The sequence below is a fragment of the Ornithodoros turicata genome, chromosome 2 (assembly GCF_037126465.1).
Source record: "Ornithodoros turicata isolate Travis chromosome 2, ASM3712646v1, whole genome shotgun sequence".
Taxonomy (NCBI): Eukaryota; Metazoa; Arthropoda; class Arachnida; order Ixodida; family Argasidae; genus Ornithodoros; species Ornithodoros turicata.
The window spans coordinates 64,644,403-64,662,776 of record NC_088202.1 but is presented as its reverse complement, the minus strand read 5'-3'; the positions used below and the strand labels follow the sequence as shown (position 1 = coordinate 64,662,776).

Sequence of the window (18,374 nt, the reverse complement as noted above, 5' to 3'; positions counted from 1 at the left end):
GCACTGTGTGCTATAACAACATTGTTAACGTTGGACCGCAATGTTGATGGTTGGTGTGTCACTGATTTTGCCTCCTTGCTTGACGGCTTGCGAGCTTCCCACCTTTGTTTTGCGGCAATTTTTTCTTCTTCGGAGCGTGTGTCCGGTTGTGGGCAGTCTTTGGCTCTATGCCCTAGCGTATGACATCTGGCGCACATCTCACGCGGCAGTCTTGTTTTGTGTCGGTCGTCATTTTCTTTCTCTGGCGGGGTTACCGTTGGAGCTTTACCTTCGCTAGGCTTGAGAAGTTGACCTTTTTTTTCCTCCTGGTGTCTGTCCATTTGTCTCGCGTACTGCAGGAAATCCGAGATCGTGCCTTTTCGCAGGTCATAGAATGCTCTTAGTATTGGTCGGCATTCTTGTGATGGTGTCCCCTCAATCAGCCAATCGACAATGTCGCAATCCGATAGCTGGTACTTCCCACTTTTAATGCGTTGTAGACGGGCGTACATATAATCGACGACGCTTTCCTTTTCGTCTTGACAGCGTTGGTTTACGAAAGTCACCCACTGTCTGAAGAGTAGTGGTTTATCAAATTCGGTTCGAAAGGCTTCAATCCATGCGTCCCAGTCGTTGAAGGTGGTCCCTGTTGTTTTGTGCCACGCCGTGGCACGTCCTCGGAGACGGGAAATGGCAGCGCTGAGTGTACCGGCATTGCTCCATGAACAGCGGTCACGCATCGTTGTAACGACCGCTAACCAGTCCTTGAAATTTTCTCCATCTGTGCCAGCATATGTAGGTAAAGTAGACGTCAGGTCTGGCATAGTCGTGATGATTATCGGTTGGTTTCCGTTCGTGGTTGTCGCTAACCCTAGCGTCTGTCTTTCGAGGAGTTTTGCCATTATTTCGAGCGTCTTCTGCATGGCGATAAGCTCAGGGCTGGATTGTTGCGTTGTGAACGGTCGCAGCACTGGAGGAAAGTCGTAGTGGTCCCCTACCTTAGTTGTCGTCGTAGTTTCTCTTTGTCCGAGCTCAGGCGTTGCTGTCGGCGTACCCGTCAAAGCAAAAGCCTGGCCTGAGTCTGCTGCCTCGCATGATTCTTGAGTCCTCGTCGCCATGTCACATGTCAAAACAGTCGACAGGAGGAAAACGAATACGTTTAATGAAAGTAATAGCATTGGTTACATCGGAACATTCTCCCGCGCGATCTTCCTTTTCGCCATCTTGTCTCTCTCTCCTCAGTGTTTTCAGCCGTTTCCGCGCCTGTGCTGGGACTAGCTGCTGACAGTACCCATATCGTTACTGACTCACAGAAATGATGCTGCGTTTGCGATTAAACTTTCAACTCAAGTAACTACGTTTGCTTGTAGGGTCTGAGTGTCGCGAAGTCATCCTATGATGACGATGTGTAATATAAAAAATGTCTATTGACCTTCACGTATTGCGTGTGTTGTGTAAATCTGCGCTTGCATATGCCGTAATGTTCACCTATATAGGCACCAAACCAAGAGATCTCACCACCACTGCACAGCATTGATTTGAAGGAAACATAATGAGCATCTCACTACACATAGCAACAGCAACATTTTTACTGGCATGAAAAATCATTCTGCACGATAATCTTCGCTTCACCGACGGCATTTCCTACTAGAACGTTATGCGGAGCGCATCACCGATGGAACCGTGTACTGGTACTTAGGGCATGAGACAAGTCACTGGAACCTGCATGGAAGCTTCACTGAGATGTTTAAGAAAAAATATTTCGAAGAACAATACTAGCAGTACAGCTCGACGGCGGTGAGGCCGTATTACAAGATACAGTCCATGGTAATCCGCGTTAACAAAGGTGCTCTCGTCCTAAAGGGAAGAGCAGGCTCACTTTTGCTCTTCTCCGTCGCGCATGCGGATTTGAAGGAAGTGCGGAAGCTTCACTGCAAGACGTTTCGAGAGCGAAGTGATACTATTCATCTGCTCAGTATATCTTCGTGGTCAGCTGATTTCAGTTCACGCGGGAACTTGCAATGTGCGCGGTATGTGTATTGACGCTTTAGTTGGGATAGAATCCATCCATTGGCGGATGGTTTATTTTTGCCACTGCTAGCCTTCATATCGAGTTTTGAGAATTACTGCAGTCCACACTGAAGGCACACGTGAGTTAGGGATGCATTCCTCACGTTGTTGCTAGTTTACACTAAACCCCGTGTTAATTCACCGTGATTTGTGCAACAAAAATATAGGGCGGCCATGCCGTTCACGTTGATTTTTTATATATATTTTTTTGTACATCATCGACATCATGATGTCATAGTGGAACATTTCGAAATCGAAGTGACTTTTAAGTAGGGTAGTTTCATTTTAAATCAACGTGTGAAAGTCGTATTTTTTAATTGGCCCAGAAAAAAATATATGTTAGAGGATAGCTCAAACGACACAAATCGCGCCACGTGCGATGCTCGTACGCGTAGTAGTTTCCGCGTAGGAGAGGGGGAAAGTCTGAGGCTGCTTGAGCACGCTTTCTTCCGGACCGACTTTGACGGGATCTAGCACCGCTAATTTTATGTCTAGGAACTGGAGGCTTTTTGTGATTATAGGCTGCACCATAGACACTGTCGACAGTCACCCACAGAACTCTGAGAGCCATAAATTTTCTGTTAAAAAATGCCAAACTTGGCGTAAACGTTCAAAAAGGCCAAACTTTGTTACCAATTTGCTTCATGACGGAACCTCTGAGAACATCGCGCTTAGTGCCATTCGATAGGACATTGAAAGAGCTTTCGTGCTGCATAGAGCTCATTTTTCTCAGCCCAGTTATTTCTGTGTTATTAGCTTGAGAATCATACATAGTAGGCGAAAATTGCCAATGTTGCATCTCAATTTTCTCGAAAAGGCCATCTTCGATTTCCTTGATTATTTTTGAAAAGGTGGCGTCATGTCTCTACTTTAGACGCCAAGTGAGACAATATTTTATTTTTGCCTGAGAGACGCGCAGTTATTTTTTTTTTTGTCAGGCAGGGTGCACGAGGCTGCGGCCTTGCGCGCCCAACCCACGAGCACGCGACTTTCAACCTCTTCTTTGCTACAGGTGTCCCGCTGACGGAGAAATCAATGACCACACTGCGTGAGCTTGTTGTAGTGCCCCAGAGCATCACTTTAAGTTCACCCAATGGCCTCCCAGTTCCGTCAGGCTCATTGAAACCGTGGGAGAGTACATGAGTTGCCTGTGCGCCCTTGGCGAGAAGCCCCAGTTCGACGGACATACCGACAAAGCAGTGAGAAGAAACGAAGCGCTTCGTAGAGATCTTTATCCACTGGTAACATCTTAGCTTTTGTTTCAGGTTGCCACCAGTCCCCCAGGAAGTGTGAAAGTCACATCCTTTTCATTGGTAAAAGAACGAAAAACGGAAGTTTCGAACAACGTAAAATGTGCCCATTGCGAGATGCAGGTGGTGGCTGCCACCATTGGATTAGCATCATCCGATAGCTTTACACATGTCCTTTCACATGATATAAAGTGAATGGGTTCAAGCGCATGGATGCCAGAAGGACTACTGAAGACCACACCGAGGGTTTAAGGTACCTACGGCTACCGGAAACGAGGGATTTTAGTTGTGCATTGTTCTGTCGGAAATTCTGTCGGACACATCTCGGTGAGGGCGAACGTGTTATACTTGAGAGCAGCAACTGTCATCACAGCGGTCTTACGGGTTTTGTACAAGTCGTCGTGGTTCCGAAATAACGCTACGGAGCATAAAACTAATTAAAGATAGCATGCACACCTTCGTAACTATCACTTATTGCGCCCAAGTTAAGAGGCGACTGCAACCACGCGACCACAAATTTGTACTCTCAGGTGTTGTAACTTTCTGTTCCCTGTGGCCGTAGTTCTGCCTTCTTAATATTAACTTGCACGACAACCTCATAGCGTGCGTATGTGCATTGCCTCAAGCACATGTGCGGGAGAATAGGGAATATGCGCACATGTGTATACGCACACGTCGTGCGTGCGACTCCCATGAAAGTGCGTAATAGCAAGTTCAAGTCGCCCACGAAAGTATGGCCCTGCGTCTCCAAAGGAAAAAATAAACATATGTACCATAAGTGCAAAATAAGTACATAATGCAACATCTGGGCATTAAATTACAAAGCAAAGACTACGAAGCAAAACGCGCTCGTAAACATACGAAGAGCGCCTTTGTGTGGAAAAATCGCTCCGCGGAAAGGTAGCCCTACGTCTCAATCAAAAAGAGAAAAGGTACTTTACCAGCAGCGCAAAGTACCGGCATAATTCTGCCCCTGTGGAATAAATCGTGAAAAATATTCCGGCTTTTTAGAAATAATTAAGATCGAACATGCAAAATTTTCGCGTACCACTCGTGGTTTTGCGATACTAGGCGGACAAAGAATGCGCTTGAACCCAGTCACTTTATATCATGTAAAACCATCGGATGATGCTAATCCAATGGTGGCAGCCACCACCTGCAGGGGTCTCGCAATGGGCACATTTTACGTTTTTCGAAACTTTCGGTTTTCGTTCTTTTACCAACGAAAAGGATGTGCCTTTCACGCTGCCTGAGGGACTGGCGGCTACCTGAAACAAAAGCTAAGATGTTACCAGTGGATAAAGATCTCTACGAAGCGCTTCGTTTCTTCACACTGCTTTGTCGGTATGTTCGTCGAACTGGGGCTTCTCGTCAAGGGCGCACAGGCAACTCATGTACTCTCCCACGGTTTGAATGAGCCTGACGGAACTGAGAGACCATTGGGTAAACGTAAAGTGATGCTCCGGGGACACTACAACAAGCTCACGCAGTGTGATTTCTCCGTCAACGGGACACATGTAGCAAAGAAGAGGTTGAAGGTCGCGTGCTCGTGTGTAGGGCGCGCAAGGCCGCAGCCTCGTGCACCCTGCCTGACAAAAAAAATCGCTGCGCGTCTCTCATGCAAAAATAAAAGATTGTCTCACTTGGCGTCTAAAGTAGAGACATGACGCCACCTTTTGAAAAATAATCAAGGAAATCGAAGATGGCATTTTTGAGAAAATTGAGATGCAACTTGGCAATTTTCGCCTACCATGTGTGATTCTCAAGCTAATAACACAGAAACAACTGGGCTCAGAAAAATGAATTCTATACAGCACGAAAGCTCTTTCAACGTCCCATCGAATGGGACTAAGCTCGATGTTCTCAGACATTCCGTCATGAAGAAAATTGGTAACAAAATTTGGCCTTTTTGAACGTTTACGCCACGTTAGGCATTTTTTAACAAAAAATCTGTGGCTCTCAGAGTTCTGTGGGTGGCTGTCGATAGTGTCTATGGTGCAGCCTATAATCACAAAAATCCTCCAGTTCCTAGACATAAAGGCAGCGGTGCTAGATCCCGTCAAAGTCGGTCCAGAAGAATGCGCGCCAAAGCAGCCTCCGACTTTCCCCCTCTCCTACGCGGAAACTACTCCAGGCACGAGCGTCGCACGCGGCGCGATTTGCGTCGTTTGAACTGTCGTCTAACATATAGTTTTTCTGCGCGAATTAAAAAGTAGGACTTTCAGACGTTGTTCGATCTAAAATGAAACGACCCACACTGAGATGGGGCGAATCCAAAATTTTTCGAATCCGAATCCGAATTCAAGGAAGGTTTTACGAATCTTACGAATCTCGAATCTTTCGAATCCTTTCTTTAAAAAGAGATTAAAAGGCCAGGGAAAAAACTACTTCTAGTGAAAAGTGTTTTGAAACAGAATGTGATACCTCTGTTTAATGAAAAAGAAAACAAAAATAATGCTTCATTTTCAAGAGAAAATATACCCACATAGTTCTTCTTAAACGTAATTTATTTAACATGTTGTTCATCGACTACAAGAAATGCATAAATTCTCGAGTCTGAATTATTTCCACAAAACTAAGCAAAAATCAAAAGCAAAACCAGGTTACTTTTAAACTTGTAATGTAACAGTTCCTGCCTGAACTTTTTCAGTCCGGAGCGATGTAAACAAACACACAAACAAACAAGCAAACAAACAAGAAAACACTTGTCGGCCAATGAGGCTTTCGACGGACTCCCGAGGCGCCAATTTGAAAAAGAAACAAACAAACGTGGTTGGTGGATTCGAAAGATTCAATTCGCCGTTTTGGGCACTGGGATTCGGATTAGCGAATCACGAATCCCTGCTTAGGATTCGGGGATTGGCGGATTCGGTTGGCACATCCCTACTTTCAAGGAAATGCAATCTTTCTTTCTCCCCGCTTTGCGGCGCCGTCAACACTGTGACGCAAGCAGCTGTCACGCGAAAACAGCCACAAAGCTCCCCCTGCTCATTCTGTGTACTGGAGCGGTGTCGCAGTTACTCGTGTTTTCCTCCAGGACTTTTCTCTTGGCAGGTACATTTGGTCACTTCTGCGACCTGCAGGTGTTGTTATTGCTTCAATCCAAAGGCGTCGTGGAATAGGATGCACTGTTATATCGTCTTGTTCACTTCGCTTCTTGGCGTCGCAACACTTGGCGGCTGTCCAACTTCATGTGAGTATCAGCTGGGTGTTGTGTATGAGTAATAGAAACGTAATTTTTGTTGTTGGGGAGGGGGGGGGCGAATATATTGATTACCAGGAAAGCTAAAAAAGGAAAAATAGAGAGGGAAAGGTCAGCCAAACGAAGTGTCGTCTTGTTGGGGGAATGATTGCGACTTATCGTTTGCAACAGGTTCTCGTGAAGCGTGTAGCCCCTCGACGACAAATAATCGCAGGATAACGATATCTGCTAAAATATATTAGCAAGCGGGGGTAGATTTACACGCAAGGCGAATCCACCTATATCTGTGTGGCGACATGCTACACGTGTAGCAGGGTAGGGCTGCAGATAATTTCGACTACCTGGGGTTCTTTCACGTGCGTCAATAATCGCCCAGAAAAATGGAAACCGAAGCGAGCTCGTGTGGTACACTGTGAAGGGTGAAAAAACGCAAAACTTTGGAGAAGATTGGGGGGGGGGGGATCCGCAGAACGCACGGAGATTGTTTTTTTATTTTTCAGTGGCAGCGCTTTCCATTTATTTATTGTTTGCTAGAGAACTCAAGGCTTTGCTCTACGACTATACAATTTAAAACACGGCCCATTTTTATTCACTGCGGAAGTTAATTCCGCAATCTCTTTCACGCGGGCGCTGGATCTTCAAATAATATGAGTAGCCGTAGACCATATCGCACATTGGTGTCTGCAGTGCATTTCTTAAATAAAAAAAATCAGCTTCCACAAGAAAATTTGACCCGTACAACTACAGTTCATTTTCAAAATACAGCGCACATTACTTGTAATTCCTAGTGTCCTTGGCTTATTAGATGAGTCACCAACAGGTGAGCTTCACTTTCTTCGCATACTCAGCTTAGCGAACTTCCTCTGTTCTCTGCGTCAAAGTCAACAACTGAGGCAATTTCGAAAAGTGTGCCTATTCGCTTTTGCACTTAGAAGGGGACCACAAAGAGACCATCAGAACCTCTGCAAGCACCGTTGAAGTGTTTGTGCCAGCTAAGCCTACAGGGAAATCGTAGAATTTAAACTCAGCCATAGCCTCCTATATACTGATCAGTATATAGGAGGCTATGACTCGGCACAACAAAATAAATGTAGGGACGCAAACTTCGACTTCCGCGCATTAGAATAGGCTATACCGATGCCAACATGGCGGTTACGTAGGTATAGCCAGTCAGATTTAGTCGTGGCTGACCTCCCCATTTATTTTTTCTTCTATTCATTACAATAATAATAATAATTAAAGGGCTCTGCTGCCGGGTTTTTTAAATTTTGCGGTCGCCTCTGTCACAATCCCAGTGGAATGACATGACACAATCCGATCATAATACGACTTTGGCATCGTGATTAAAGGGGGTTTTGCTTGTTTTAAAGGGCTCTGCTGCCGGCCTTTTTAAATTTTGCGGTCGCCTCTGTCACAATCCCGGTGGAGTGACATAACATGAGCCGTTCATAATATGACTTTGGCATCATGATTAAAGGGATTTCGTCCGTTTCAAAAGGGCTCTGCTGCCATCTTTTTCGAATTTTGCGGTCGCCTTTGTCACAATCCCAGTGGAATGACATGACATAATCCGTTCAAAATATGACTTTGGCATCATGATTAAAGGGGGTTTTGCTTGTTTTAAAGGGCTCTGCTGCCGGCCTTTTTAAATTTTGCGGTCGCCTCTGTCACAATCCCAGTGGAATGACATGACATAATCCGTTCATAATATGACTTTGGCATCATGATTAAAGGGGGTTTTGCTTGTTTTAAAGGGCTCTGCTGCCGGCCTTTTTAAATTTTGCGGTCGCCTCTGTCACAATCCCAGTGGAATGACATGACATAATCCGTTCATAATATGACTTTGGCATCATGACTAAAGGGGGGTTTGCTTGTTTTAAAGGGCTCTGCTGCCGGCCTTTTTAAATTTTGCGGTCGCCTCTGTCACAATCCCAGTCGAATGACATAACATAAGCTGTTCATAATATGACTTTAGCCCCATAATTAAAGGGGGTGTTGCTTGTTTTAATGGGCTCTGCTGCCGGCCTTTTTAAATTTTGCGGTCGCCTCTGTCACAATCCCAGTGGAATGACATGACATAATCCGTTCATAATATGACTTCGGCATCATGACTAAAGGGGGTTTTGCTTGTTTTAAAGGGCTCTGCTGCCGGCATTTTTAAATTTTGCGGTCGCCTCTGTCACAATCCCAGTCGAATGACATAACATAAGCTGTTCATAATATGACTTTAGCCCCATGATTAAAAGGATTTCGTCCGATTCAAAGGGCTCTGGTGCCGGCTTTTTCGAATTTTGCGGTCGCCTCTGTCACAATTCCAGTCGAATGACATAACATAAGCTGTTCATAATATGACTTTAGCCCCATGATTAAAGGGATTTCGTCCGTTTCAAAGGGCTCTGCTGCCGGCTTTTGCGGTCACCTCTGTCCCAATCCCAGTGGAATGGCATGGCGTAAGTCGTGGATAATGTCCTCTGCACCATTGTTCAGGAGGTTTCGTTCGTTTTAAAGGACTCTGCTGCCGCCGTAAGCGCCAATAGTAATTCAAATTACGTTGCTTGCCTGTGCGCCTGGAAGAAGTTAAATAACATTCCTAAAACCGTGTGGATCGCCGCTTTGAACTACAATATGCAACCTGCAGTGGCTGCACCAGTAGAGCCAATGTGTTAAACACTAATTCAAATTACATTACACCACTGTGCTTCTGGTAGAAATTAAGTAAGATTTACTTTATTTTACAAATTTATTAACCAACTAACTCACTCCTAACCATCGTGTGCAGCGGCCCCTTAAACTACAGTATGCCCGTAGTTGTACCATTTGCACCCAAGCGGTAAACAGTATTTCAAATTACACTGCGCTGCTGTGCTTCATGTCGAAGTTTAAAAATTGCTAAAATCCTACGCAGCGCTCCTCTAAACTGCAAAATACCGTTGGCTGTACCATTGGCACCAAAGCGGTAAACAGTAATTGAAATTACATTTCTCTGCTGTGCTTGAGGTAGAAGTTAAATAAAATTCATAAAAGCGTGTGTACCGACCTTTTAAACTGGAATTGAATTGTTTCACTGTGCTCCTGATCAAAGATAAACACAATTAATCAGAGTATGTGCACCGCTCCTTTAAACCGTAGTATGCAACATGCAGTGGTTGAACCATTGACACCAAAATGTAAATAGTACTTCAAATCACATTGCTCTGCTGGGGTTCAAGTAGAAGTTAAAATCCCTAAAAGCGTACACACTGCCCCTTTAAACTGTCATATGCAAAATACAGCCGTTCCATCATTGGCGCCAATGTGGTAAATAGTAATTCAGATCACATTGCTTGAGTGTGCTTTTGGTGGAAATTAAATAAAATTCTCAAAAGCGTGTGCGCGGCCGCTGCATTCGTGTCTTCCTATTTCGCCTATTCCCATTTCGCCTAATGCTTTTTAGCGGATTATCTCGCAATTCCTTAGCAGGTTCACCGACTTCGAAAAGCAGGGGGTCCCATTTGGCCTAATGTATCCTGCAGACAGTCCCACTTCGCCTACTGATCCGTGTCACGTGAGGAAAGAAGGCGTCTGTCATGCTGCCAAAAGTCACTTTCAAATCTTAACAAAACTTTAAAACCTTGTTAATTTTATTCAAGCATACACATTTTAGCAAGCAAAATATAGCGATCTGCACTCTGGTACCGAAATAGAGTATCGATTACTGTAACTGCGTTTCGTACCAACACCTTGCGGCGTACCCTTCTTTTCTTTCAACTGAGCAAAAATCTGCCCTCCCCCTTTCTTTTTTCGTTCAAAGTCAAATCCTCTGAGCCGCCAAAAGACCTGTGTCAGCGATAGTGATTATGCATAGTAGTAGCTGATCTATTTCCGTGTCCAGCATCCAGGATTAGTGGCGTCGCGCAGGGATCCAGGACATTTGCTCACCGCAGATTTGCTCACTGTGCGAACGCTCAAGGCGGACTAATGCTCACCAAGTTTTATATGTGCCTTTTTTTTCGTAAGTTAGGTGTCGTGTTTGGTGGCACAGCATAATAGAGTGGTAGTTTGTCACAGGAGAACATACCTTGTTGTGGCTTGAGGAGGAGTAGGGTTGACTGGTGGGACCCGGGAAACATCAAATTTCTGCGTCATGTTTTCAACATCGCGCATTACTGTACACTCTAAATCCGGTCCCCCTTATCGTCCCCCTTAACGGCCTGTAACCTGTGTTCCAGGGGTTACATTGGCATTTCCCCCTTAAAACCATGGGTTACTTCGTCTACAACCCATTCCAAGGGTTACATGAGCCCGCTGTAACGCTTCGCCCCTTACGTAATCACCCTTACGTAATTCCACTCACCCATACTCTCAACCGTAACCCTTATTACGAGGACAAGAACGAATTTGCTACAAGTTTCGCGTCTTCTGCGCCTGCGCTTAAACATTCAAACTGAACGGACGCGGACGCTCGGAGCTTCGAGTCGAGGCTTGGATCAAATTTTCTCTGCGACCCGTTGGCTTTGAACTCTTCCGTCTTGTTGTTGTTGCTGTAGTGATGTTCACTTCCGAGGACATTCGCGGCAACCTTTGCGGTCGGTGCAAGCAAAATGAGTGTGATTGTGCTGAGTTTATGAGGAAGATTGAGGATCTTGCCGGCGACCGCACTGGGTGGTGTGTGTTCCGCGGCCATTCACCTTCAACACAGGGGCGTCTTGAATCAATTGGTGATTGTCTTCCGCAGTTATTAAAGCCATGAATCGTGCTGTCGCAGAACAAACAAGGGGCGGTGCTTTTTGTAGACGTGCCTTGCGTTGAGGAGATGGCTGTGGCCGCCATTCGCGACGAAACAGTGAGCTTGCAACGGTGTGTATCTCTTCTCTTTTTACATTTGTCCCTCTTTTTCTTTTAATGTGTGACCGGCTTTTGAGAGCGAGTGTAGCTGTCTGACGCAAGCTAAGGCTTGTTCATGCATGTGTCTTTTCAATATGCGGAAACAGTGATGACCTGGATACACCGGGATCGAATTTCACGGCGCAGTCAGCCTCTGTGTACAACTGTTCGACTATTCTAGAATGATTGGGAGTACAAGCTACAGTACACCACCAGGATAACGCAAGCAGCAGAGTGAAGTCTCATGCAATATCTTGCATGTACTTGTTACCATTTCGTATATGGTTCCCAGGAGCAGATTTGTTGTCAGTAATTCAGATCCGTCATGTTGTCAGTACTCACATCCGCATCAACAGACAGCTGGCTTAAGAGGGCATACCAGCTCTCCGTCCCAATGTATTTCCTATGGAACAGTTTTTATGCTTTCTCTCGGTAACCGCCGCGCAGATTTTGACGCGGGTGCTTTCATCATAAAGAGGAAGACGAGATGAAATTATTTACGCTACAGGATTTCTCATATATGTCGTATATATTTTACGGCGACGTCACGAATGCGAAAAAAATACACAATTTTTCTCTTCCCTCTTTGAACAGGTTTTATTAAACTTCTATAGCCATTTCGAAAAAAACTTTCCATTTACTTTCTCTGGAATTATTTCAGGAATAGATAGACATCAAATTTATATGTCTACCACTTTCCGTTTTTATAAAAAAAGCATGAAAAGTGAGTACGGATAAATACCGTCTCAAAGCCCCGTAAACCGCGTCATTCTGTGTCGCCCTCTAGCCGTAGCACAGGAAAAACCACGCGGAACATTTTGACCGTATCCATCCGCCGACCATGCGGCGCGCACGCGCACTGTAGTGCTCCCTCTCTCCTCTTTACTTTCATGGACAGCGGACTTAGAGCATGGCCTTGGAGACCAGAACAAAAGCTTACTTAGCTGCTCGTAAAGGGATTATCGTCAGCCAGCATTGTCGGGGGGGATGGGGGGGGGGGAACGTTGGGTAGACGAGCCAGCGTTGTCGCGGCCCGTGTAAGAGACCACCGAGACCAATAAACCTCTTCTTTGTTCGGTACGCAACCCTAAGGGTGAGGACATCTAGATTCAACATTCCAGCAATACAGATATTATACAGCCATAAACTAACCATGTGGATTCAGATAGTACTGTTCTGATGTCTGTGTTTCTTAATTAAATATCCGTTTAACTCAGCTGATACCGTCTCAAGAAAAAATAATGATGTGATACAGTACGTTGCGGAAGTAAAGGTATAAAAAAACCATAAAGGTATAAAGAAACAGAAGGTATAGCAGCCTCATCTATACCGTGAAAGGCATAGCCTGGTGATCTATATTCCTGGTACCGGATATAAACGCGTGGTGATGGGGTATAAATATGGTACGTTAGCCCTCCTTTATACCTCTTTCATACCCTTGAGAAGGGTTGGAGGTATAAGTAGGAAATTTGTACCTCTTCTATACCCTTCAAAGGTATATATCTGAAGCAGAAGGTATAAAAGAGGTATAAGAGCACTATATTATACCTTATTTATACTTTTTTTTCTAACAGTGTGGTATCGCGGAAAGCCACACACGTCACTCTTGTGCCATAAAGCACCAAAACACCAAATAACACACATGCCACTGGCTACTCGGTGCCTAAGCACTTTCATGGCCATGTGCAGTACGTGCTGCGGGGTGGACCCTCGGTGGTCCGACCTGCGGATCTCGCTCATGGCGGGCGTGAAAACCGTTGGTTTGATTCTGACGTCCACATGGCGCGGCTCACCGAACTAAACAATCAGGAACGAGAGTTTCTAAGCTTGTTTGTCATAGAGGATGCTCACAGGGGTGAGGAGAGGGAAAATGTCTATTGAAAAAAGGAAGGGAGGAAATGTTAGGCGTAAGCCGACTTGCTATTACTTTAGAAAAAAGAAACAGAAGCAAAAACACACACACACACAAAAGGGGGCCTAAGAGGCGGGTCGAGAAGCCGGAAGCATGAAGGAAGCTCAAGAGGGTAGTCGTAACCGCCTCCTGGTTGTGCAAGACTGGGCCGAGCAAAGTGGCCAAAGAGACACACTAGACCTGGCTCAGAGGACTGTACCGCTATACGCGGGCGAATGTAATCCTGCTCGTGAAATGCCGCGCTCATGGTGCCAAGGTCAGTAAGAAGCTTGGTGCGTGAAGTGCGTGGTGAGACAGACACATCATCTTTGCTTATCTTCCCACTGGCGACCCACTTCTCGCCAGCCTTGGCGGTCGCGGACCCTTGCCTCCCTTAGGAGGACCAGTGGTCTGGTGGTTTCCTCCGCCCCCCTCCATTGGTATGGGGGAGAAGGGGAAAGTCTCCGCCAATATCCGAAGACCCAGAAAATGAAAGAATGGCAAAAAATAGGAATTTCGTGAAGAGCGAGCTGAGAACACGTCAGATCAGTTCTATTCCGTCGTCGTCGTCACGTGCTTCTTTCCCTCACCAGGCGCAATCGCGTGAAACTTGTCCTCGTCCAATACCAGGGTTTGCTGACCCAAGCAACGTGCCAAATATGGCCCAACATTGGCGAAAGCATGGCTAGCCAAACTGGCCAAACACTTTCCAAGTTTGGCCAAAGAGTATGGGACCAGTGTGGGATTGGTTCCTTGGCCAAGGATTTGGTTGGCCAATGTGTACCCAAACACAGGTCTGCCCAAGGAGCATACCAGATGTGGGTTAATGTTGGGCTGAGTTTGGCTAGCCAAAGTTGCTATAAATGGCCTAAGCTAATCCAGAGAGTTTGATAATGGGATTTGTTCCTTTTGCCAAAAGGGCCAAACATTTGGCAAGTATTTGGTTGACCAACAAATGCCCAAATGTCTTCCCCAGAAAAAATGGCTAGGCAGCTTCCCCAGGTTTGGATGCACATGCAAAATACGGGTTTCTTTTTCATTGTTATTTTTGCGCCATTTACATTCCTTGACGTGGGAAGCCAGGTGAATAGCAGACTACAAGCATTTACGTGCCTGTGGCACCCGTCGTTAACTGTGTGGCCAGCGTGAGTGCTGTATACCCCACCTGCCTCACATGGGCACCAGGGGTGAGGGGTAGGTACCTCAGCATCCTACATGGCCACAATTAGCGAGCTGGATGAAACGTGTACTGAAATACAAAGTGTGGGGGGCACGTTCAGCAAGTGTATACTGGGGCGTAAAACGGTTGTAACGGTGACGAGGATACGTCTTTGCAATTAGCCTGTGCATCAGCAAAGAGTCTAGTATAGCGAACAACTTTCCTGACATGCTCTCATGTGAAATACTGTGTTTGTAATTCAGACTATCGTCTCTAATGTGATTACCTGAGCGGAGCTGTAAAACCAGATCGTTTACTCGGTTGCTTGAAAAGTGTTACACGTAAATACTTTGCACAGAAAGCAACACGCGAACGTTGGAAACACCTGCTTTCAAGTGAATCTTAGTAACTGCTGACCAGGTGCTTTATCTCCAATAGATTTATTTTAGGGGTTTGGTATGAGTTTGGCCAAGGTATGCGTACCATACATGGTTGCCAAGCTTTTGCGAATCATTGGCTAGCAAAAGGTTGATATATCGAAAAAGTTGCTTTGTTGGCTAAGCAACCTGCTGCCACACATTTGCCACACGCTTGCCAATCAATGGCCATTGCCCAGTGTTGGACATTGCTCTGTATTTCTGAATTTTATTTAATTTTATATTTTTCACTGAATGTCGACATTCTTTGCCAACCACAGCAAGTGCCTTCCTCGCGATGCGTGAAACCTTTGAAACCACCTTAAAAAAACTTCACATTGCATTTAATACATTGGCAGAAATCTGGCCAACGTGTTTATACCATAGATGGCATCCAACCATTTCCCAAACTTTGGTGTGCCAAACTTTGGCCAACCTCAAATTTTATTTTGTTGGCCAAAGAACCTGTTGGCCAAAGGCCCGCCAGGCCCCTGCCAACCTCTGGCCATTGGCCACGGTTTGCTTGGGGAGCCAACATCATGGCTCTGGTCACCTGGATGCGATCGTTCAAGTCCGTGCTTTCTGGGATCAATCCGATCTCGTCCTGCTCGTCCACTTCTACGATATCACCCAAACGGGCCAAGTCGCACCTGATGTTATAATCCTTGTACAGTGTGCTATCAGAGAGCACCATGAGCCACGGCAGCTATCACGGCAGCAGATCACATTTCCTCACTGCTCCCGCCAAGTACGTCGCCTTCGCTAGCATACGCCGCTTCAGATATACGTTGAGGACTCGGTCTTGTTCGATGGCACGGGGCCACGATGCCACCATCTCGTCCACATCAACGAAAACGATGACTTCGCGTCCCTTAATGCCGTACTTAACCTCCGCCAGTCCATCATTTGTAACCTTTGCTTTTGCCCGAGCAACGAGCCATCAATCTAGGCAGGCAGACCGCTCAAATTCCCACGTCACCCCCCACCCCGTTGCATGCAGGTGGCACACCGTCTGAATTGGGATAGGTCCGAGCTGGGAAATGCCCGCTGTAGGGTGTATCGTGACGCTGTACGGTAGCGGTTACAGATCGTTTTGGAACCAGAGACGATCACACACTGGACACACGCTCCCAAACGGATTGTCTCTAAACTGCTCGAAAGTCCTTGTCGCACCCTCATTCTTTATTAGCCTTGCCTTGCCTTGCATTCGGCCTCGGTCGCGTGAATGGTAGTGTCTTCTCGGAGGCGGCGCTTAGCTTCTGCTTCGGCGGCGCGCACCAGTGCATTCTGGCCCAAATGGATTCTTCGGCGTCCACCTCACACTAAACGTGCAAATGTCACCAGTCATCGTATTTCCGGTGGCCGGAAGTGGGCACTTCAACTGGGCATGTCAGGTGTTACACTTATACACGAAAGAAGCCCAGGCGAAAGAGCAACCCGGGACGTAAATAAGGCCGACGCTCCAGTACGCGTCCGTACTAATTTCGCACCTGGGGGCTTAATCGCTTCATCGTCGTTACGGTCGTTACAAGCTAACGAGTGGCGGGAAATTCAAAAAAGCGGGCGGGAAATTTAAAAAAGTGGGCACGTGATAAAACACGTGCACGGCGCTCTTCGCGCGATACGTGATGACCGTGGTACACGTCACGCGCAATGTGTCACGTGTCCACCTTTTTGAATTTCCCGCCATTCGTTAGCTTGTAACGACCGTAACGACGATGAAGCGATTAAGCCCCCTGGGCAGACACTGATAAGCAAACTTTTCCAGTCTGAGAGGCGGGCCCAGAGACTGTGCCTGGGGTGGTCGTCGTTTTCAGTGTTAGACATAAATGTGGCACGTAAGAAGCGTCAAAAAGGCACCAGGCAAGTCCAAAGCAACATCTTTGTACCAGCAGTATGGGATAGTTGCCACTTATCGAGCCATGGGCAAAACTTGATCGCGAGTTTACAGGTGTCTAGCCATCTGCGTCACAGCCGTGCGCCCCCATAAGCCCTCCACCAGCTGCAATTTTCACCCAACTAAGTGGACGTACAGGTGTTGCATCTTCAATGCCTTCACAACAGTGAAACAATCCATTGTAAGGATCACACATACGTATATTATATGTCGCGTCTGCGTCTGCTCCGCGTCTGCGGAGAAGTAAGATAAAGGGAAAGCCGAGCCTTACTTTCTTGTCTCATCGTGTTAAGGGCGAAACACATGTACGACAAAATGCACGACCCGTCGTGCGACGAGTCGCACAGTTTTGTGTCACGAGTTGTCGCGTGCTGCATCAGCACACACATGGGCGGCGACATCCATGTCGCTCTGCTCCGCCGTGTTGCTAGAACATCGCGGCCAGAGGTACACTCGCTTACACTTTATTTAACATAACCAAATGTGCTCACTTGTAAAACACAGTAAACGAGAACAATTCATGCGCAACACAACGAAATCAGCCACTGTTTGCATTCAGAACGCACACTATCCGCCATTTTTTCTCGGATCCATCGCATCTACCAGAGAGGCAGCATCATTGGCTGCTTGGTTCATGACGTCACTACATCCGCACGACAACCCACCGACGAGAGCGGAGATATCCGAGCAGTTTTGTCGCGCTGCGACTTGTCGCAGAGCGCTGCTGCGACGACCTATTTCTCCAGAGTCCGTCCCAGGATGCTTTGCGCTGCGACGCGTCGCACGACGGGCCGCACATTTCGTCGTACATGTGTCTCAGCCTTTAAAGGGACTATGAAACGATTTTTTTCTTCGTTTCGTTCGAAAGAAGACATTTTTCTGAGTCTAGAACCGAAATTTTACTTTCGTCGCGCGAGCGGATTTCTCGGGAGCGAATTTAAACGGAGCGGCGAAGGGAGGACAGCTGGCGCCGCGCCGTGACGAGCTGCCGAGCGGAGACACAACGGGTAACTTGACGCGACCGCGGCCGGCTCAGCAACACGTCATCGTGACGTGTTGCCGAGCCGAGGAATCCCGCCAGGAGCATGCGCCGTAGGATCCCGCGTATGCGTTCATCGGGAGTGGAAATCTCCATGATAGCAGCTTTAGCGCGATCGGCAGATTTCGGCAGTGGCGGCAGCCACAGCGCGAGCTCGCGGCATTACTTGCCATTGTGCAACACTGGTGACGTAACGGGGAACCGAAGAGCGGTCCGTACAGTTACACCATCGGCAGGGAAATATGCGCGGGAGAGGAGGAACGCGGAAGAGACATTTCCAGCGCGCGCTCCTCGCAGAGTGGAGCGATTTCGTCCGGAAAAATTTGTGGCATATTAGTTTCTCTGCGGGAAGAACAGTTTCCATCGAAAAAAAGTATGGGGGTTCGGGAAATTTCATAGTCCCTTTAAGATCTCTGCTTTCGCTTCGCAAAATATATTACAACATTGAATTACATGAAGGTTTATTATGTAGTGCCGATTACAGCTAGTCACGTTGTAAATCAACTCCCAATTATTATTATTATTATTACTGTTTTTCACGCCTTGATCATGCTTAAAAACATGCGAACATCGTGTAAACATGATTATTTTCAGGAATCCTTCGCGGA

The 18,374-nt window shown here is 46.6% G+C and overlaps 1 protein-coding gene across 1 annotated transcript in view; it reads left to right on the top strand.

Moving 5' to 3' along the window:
- The first annotated feature begins 6,246 nt into the window (after window positions 1-6,246).
- Window positions 6,247-18,374, top strand: part of LOC135385503 (uncharacterized) — a 34,046-nt gene continuing 21,918 nt past the window's right edge. The window contains exon 1 of the mRNA XM_064614853.1: window positions 6,247-6,492. Coding sequence (XP_064470923.1) covers window positions 6,423-6,492 — 70 coding nt within the window. The 5' untranslated portion in view covers window positions 6,247-6,422. The remainder of the gene's footprint in view (window positions 6,493-18,374) is intronic.